This window comes from Artibeus jamaicensis, unplaced genomic scaffold (genome assembly GCF_021234435.1).
Source record: "Artibeus jamaicensis isolate MK-2021 breed Jamaican fruit bat unplaced genomic scaffold, CSHL_Jam_final contig_515, whole genome shotgun sequence".
Taxonomy (NCBI): domain Eukaryota; kingdom Metazoa; phylum Chordata; class Mammalia; order Chiroptera; family Phyllostomidae; genus Artibeus; species Artibeus jamaicensis.
Window position 1 is genome coordinate 2,686,973 of NW_026521869.1, and position 6,000 is coordinate 2,692,972.

General features: G+C 38.5%; 1 protein-coding gene across 2 annotated transcripts in view; it reads left to right on the top strand.

Annotated features, from left to right (window-relative positions):
- Window positions 1–4,079, top strand: part of ENOPH1 (enolase-phosphatase 1) — a 24,329-nt gene extending 20,250 nt beyond the window's left edge. For both annotated transcript variants that reach the window (XM_053668859.1, XM_037150722.2), the window contains exon 6: window positions 2,668–4,079. In XM_053668859.1, the coding sequence (XP_053524834.1) occupies window positions 2,668–2,807 (140 nt within the window). In that variant the 3' untranslated portion in view covers window positions 2,808–4,079. The remainder of the gene's footprint in view (window positions 1–2,667) is intronic.
- The last annotated feature ends 1,921 nt before the right edge of the window (window positions 4,080–6,000 follow it).

Genomic DNA, 6,000 nt, shown 5'->3' on the forward strand with positions numbered 1-6,000 from the left:
ATGGATCATTTAATGTCTTCAGTAACTTATGTTTTTCAGAGAAAGAGGGGTAAAACAGGCTTAATTTCATCTGACATACAGTAGACATTCAGTAATCATGAATACCTTGGTGAAATTTCAGACCTTGGTGAATCTAGATTGGAATTTTTGACCTAGGAAGACAGTATTTAGTGAGGATCAGCCCCCCGTCCTATGTGTCCTGTCTTGGGTCAGCTTCAGGGTCTAAGGGCTTCTATCAACTGATGTCTCCTTTTTTGACATATTGGAAAGCTTTAAATTTGTATGTCTGGCTGCACTGAAGGTGAAAGAGAGATGCCCGGGCACACTGCTTCAGGTTCATTGTGTAACTAGGTAGCCAGGCCACTTAAATGTACCATCAGCAAGCATTAGCTGTAACAACAAGCATTTCACCTGGCCTCTACTTCGAACTGTAAATGTTTGCCTGTCATATTTCTGTATAGAAACCTTTTACTGGATCAGAGCTATAATATACCCTTTTCCTTGAATGGTTTGTAGGGGCTTAGAGTGGTGGGGTTGGGAGTTGGCTTTACTGTGTACATATTTAGGGAGGTGCCAGCAGTTTCTGTGAGGAATGATACTTTTGCTCCTTATGGAAGGGAGACAGGCCTCGTTCTGGTGAATATGTTAGGTTTAATCTGTAAATTGCTTTTCTTTTAATTCATAAAGGTGGCTATGGGAGATGAAAATCTGTGGTTTGTCCTATATTTAATTTTCATAGCATTTTTGAATGGTAAGTTTCTGTAGGCTTAAAATTAGGAATCTGCTTTGTGGCTGGAGCTCCCCACAAAGTCAGCCTGTCCTGAGCATAATATGATTCCCAGCACCTTGTCCTATCCTCCACCTTTAGCTTACTATTAATGAAGTAATGAAGATTACTATAAATGAAGAAACTTACAGTTTCTTCATAGTCTTGTTTTTTAGCCACATTTTTTTTGTCTAGTTGCTATCATAGTACATCTATAATTTCAGGTCTTTTCTTCTTCCTTAAGCCATTCCCGTAGGTTGCGGTCACAGATATTACTGTGGAATTGTAATATTCAACACCACTGCCCTTGATCCATTTAGATACTATGACCTTTCTTTGAAGGTTGAGAAGCTACTAAGGATTTTTTAAATACCAATCTAAATTCCATAGAATGTATTTCAGGTTCTTTCCCAGTTTTATTCTATCTATCCAAGTATACCCCAACTTTCTGACCTGTGTTTGGACTCCCATTCTTCCAATATATGCACAGCTACTTTATGTCTGCTTAAATTGTATCCTTTTTTTTCCTTGAAATTTCTGATCACAACTTATCCTCTGCAGATCCTAATTCTGTGGTTTCACAATGGGGACCTGAGATTGTGCTTTTTTTAAACAAGCTTGCAGGTGATTTCCCTCACTGCTGGTCCACGGACCACACTTGGAGTGGTAGTAGTCTAGAGCAGGAGTTGGCAGGCTTTCTCCGTAAAGGCCAGATAGTACATACTTTAGGCTTTGCAGGCATACAGCCTCTGTTACAGCTCTCCAGCTCTGCCCTTGTAGTGTGAAAGCAGCCATAGATGATACACAAATGAATGGGTGTGGCTTTGTTCCAATAAAATTATGTTTACAAAAACAAGTGGCAGGTGATAATTTGCTAACCTTCATTCTAGAGGAGACCACAGAGGCAAATTAACTATTTCAAACTTAGCTATACCACTTGCTAGCTCTCAGTTTTGCTGTCTGTAAATGGGGGGATACTAATACTAACTACCTCAGGGTTGTTGTGAGCATTTATATGAGAATGGGAGCTTCATGAAGGCAGGAGCTTTGTTTTGTTCTCTGTTCCTAGAACAGTACCTGGTACATAATAGGTGCTAAATTAATATATTAGCTGTTATCTTTCAGGTGGAAACAAACTGAAGAGATATATAAACTAAGGTATTTTAGAGATATTTCCTGCAATATGTAGTTTACCTAGTTTTATTTTACTAGTCCTATTTTTATTACTACCTACCATGCAGTCACTGATCTCAGTCTATTGAAGGAGGAGAGAGACAACAGATAATAACTGCCAGCTCACGTGGTTGTGATGGAACTAAATACAGGGTATTAAAGGAGCACATAGGATGCCAGCTCACATGGTTGTGCTTCTGGAAGATGAGATATTTGAGTTGAATTTCAAAAGAGTAGGAATTTGAGGCGAAAGAAGATGGGCAGTCTAGTCAGGGGTTATGACATGTTTGGGCTCCAGATGTGAGAGCAAGTATTGTGGCCTGATTGGTTTCTAGGATTCCATTTGTCCCATATGTAGTTGATTGGTATTTTTCCTGAGAGGCTGCTCTGTGGGAAACAGTCAGTTCTCTGTAGGACTAACGGGAGGAAATAGAGGAAAGTTGTAGACAGAACATGATTTTGTTCTGCCTCATTCATACGTACTTAATAAAACTCAGAAGTCTGGATATATTGCCTTTCTAGTCTGTCAAGTACAATTACAAATTTTTTTTTATTACAGAAAATTTAAAAATTATTTAAGAGAGACATATGTGCCCATCTTCTAACTTCAGCAGTGATCCAGTCAGTGCCAAACTTGTTTCTTACATTCCCACATTTCCTGACTACTTTGAAGCAAATCTCAGAGATCATATTTTGACATTTCTGACATTTATTTTGGTCTTTCACAGAGGCCAGTGCTGCTGAGAAAGCAGATGTACATGTAGCTGTGGTGGTAAGACCTGGCAATGCAGGACTAACAGATGATGAAAAGACTTACTATAGCCTCATCACATCCTTCAGTGAACTGCACCTCCCTTCCTCATGCTAGAGGAGGACTTCTAAGGAGGTCTGGACTGTCTTCACAGAATTGTCCATGTAGTGTAGTTTTATTATCCTTAATGGTAAAAGGAACTTAGTTTTATGTATGCAAATATATATGTGTGTGTTCAGATTACCTTTCACAGGCACAGAAATGAAGGGAGAGAAAGCTCAATGAAAAGGAAACTAATTTAAAGATGCTTTATATGTAGAAATTGTTTGAAACTCTCACCCTTATTGAGGGCAAAATGTAGTTGAGAGAAGGAATTACTGTAATACAGATCCAATGTGTTATGTTTATCAAGTTATGTACTAAAATAGAAAGATAGGTTTGAGAACTTATTCAGAAGCCTTGGTATTTTAAAAACTGGAAGTATTTCAAAGACTTATTCCTAATAATTTAGCCCTCTTTTAATTATGAGTTAGAAGATTATAGCAGCTGAATTTCAAAATATTAGCTGCCTACATACAAAAGACAAAGTTATTTATTTCTGCTCCAGAAAAGACAAATTGGGAAAGGAAGCTTATTTGCATCTCAATCAAACATCTGTTATTTAAAAGACTTGCAAATCATTGTTGCATCCTCCATTGCCTTATCAGTGAAAAAGGTGCACTGATGTAACAGGTAAAATAGGAATGTGGTTCTTAACATCTTAAGAGTCTTAACAAAAGAGTTCTAAACCTGCCCGTTGTTATAGATTTCATAGTTGCCTTTCTAACTCCTCCTTAGCACAGTTTGAGAATATATGTTAATGCTGTTTACTGTTTTTTTAAAGTTGACTGAAATTAGTTTATAAGACCTAGAAAAGCCCTACTATGTACTATTTTCCTTGAAATGGATACGAGAAATACAAATTTTATAAAAGCATCATTTATCCTGGTTCAATTCTAATGCGATGTTATGTTAATTTCATGTTGTGATTAATAAAAAATTTTTCTTCTTCCCTCAGTTTTATGTAGGTCCCTGAACTATACCTCTTATTGCTGTAATCAAAAGAAGCTGTAGACCTGGCTGGCATAGCTCAGTGCCAGATTGAGCTCAGGCTGCAAACCAAAGGGTTGCAGGTTGAATTCCCAATCAGGGCATACGCCTAGGTTGCCGGGCCAGGTCCCCAGTGGGAGCCACTTGAGAGGCAACCACACATTGATGTTTCTCTCCCTCTCTTTCTCCCTCCCTTCCCATCTCTAAAAATAAATAAATAAAAGCGTAAATAAAGTGAAATTAAAATTAAAAAAGGAGCTGTAGATATTGAGAAAAATAAAAATTTTATGTTAGTTTCTGTCTGAATTGTGTGTGTGTTTTAATGGATTGCCATTGGAAAATCATTGTTGATTATTTGATTTATGTATACATACATGGCTAACTAACCTCATTGGTTATTATTTCATTTAGATAGTCAGCATTCAGGTTATGAGTGTGGTTTTTTGGATTTGTGAGATTCATATTTGAGGTTTATAGGATAGTGCTTGAAGAAGGCAAGAGGCAGTTTTCTCCTATATAAGGAAAATTAATGAATCCTGGAGGAATAATTTTGGGAACACTTTGAATAAGGAAGAGGAAGTAGCTTTGCAAATATAAAAGGAGAGGGAATATAAAAGATGTTATGTTGATAACTTTAAACTTTTAGTAGCTAATTAATCAAAGGAGTATGGAAATGTAGAAGAGTAGTATAAGGGAAATGAATATACCATATTTTGCCATGTATTATGCATTTCCGTGAATAATACCCATGTTTTTGGCCCAAACTTTCATTTTGCTTTAATTTTTTAATTCAATTTTTTATTTACTTATATTTGGATACTTATTTTTGTATTATAAAGGAGTTTTAAAGGAGTTATACTTTTAATGCATAAACATAAATTCAAAATATTTGTAGAGATAGAATTAGTATTACCTATGCATAATGTACACCCTTACTTTTCCCTCAAAAGTTTGGGCTAAAAAGTGCTCATTATACATGGTAAAATACAGTAAGTAAATCTTAGAAATGGGAGTGAGTTGTAAATGATGATAAAACCACAGTGGGGGGGGAGGGCTGGGATGGGAGTAAAAGAAAACTGTACTTGAAAAATAATTAAATCCCCCCCCCCCCACAAATAGTAATAAATAAATGTTTGAATTTCATACAGTTTCTGGAAAGGCTAATGGGAAGATGACAGAAAAAGGTATCTTAATTATACTAAAGGAATAGGAAATTAAAGAAGAAATGAGAAAAGTATGCCTAAGGGTCTGTATTAGAAAGGAATTAATGGCAAGGAGGGGATTCAGTATCTAGTGAATGGAGAATTGAGTTGGTGAGGTGGATTCAGGGTCCTGTAGCAGAATATCACAGACTGGGTGGCTTATGAAGAACAATTTTATTTCTTACTGTTTTGAAGGCTGGCAAGTCAAATCATGTTGCTGGTAAATGCTATGTCTGATGGGAGTCCATCAGACATTGTAACCTCACATGGGAAGGGACAAAGCAGCTTTCTTGGGCTTCTTTTATAAAGGCACTAATCCCATTCATGAGGGTTTTGCCAAGGTTCCCCAAAGGTCCTACTTCTAAATGTGTCACCTTGATGGAGAGGACCCAAATGGCGGAGGAGTAAGTGGAAACTACACTAACCTCTCAAGACCAAACTGGAATTATAACTAAATTATAGAAAAAAGGACTTCTGGGCAAGATGGAGGCATAGGTGGAAACACTGTGCCTCCTCGCACAACCAAGTTTAAAGAACAGTTTTAGTAACAAAACTGCAACCAAAACACAGAAAATTGAACTGTATGGAAGTCTGACAACAATCAGCCATTCAGCCAGACCAGTAAGGGGAGCAGAGTCAAGCAGCTGGCGGAGCAGGGTCGGGCAGGAAAAATCCCGGGGACCAACCCAGGAGCATAAGAGGGGGTTGGCGGATCCCAGGTGTGGGGTGGCAATGGGCAGACCCAGTGCAGGCTCAAGGCAGCTGGCTGACCAAGGTCACACATTCGTGTGCAGATAAATCAGCAGAGCGATCAATGAGACAGACCACGCAGGCTAGGGCCCCATCGACGGGAATTAAAGCCTAAAAGCACCAATTGAAAAAACTTTTGGGGTTGAGGTGCCAGGAGAAGCTCCCAGGCTTACAGAGAGTTTGTTGGAGAGACCCACAGGGTCCTGGAAGGTGCACAGGCCCACACACCTGGGAGCCAGCACGGGGTGGGGGGGGCACGGGAAGCAGCA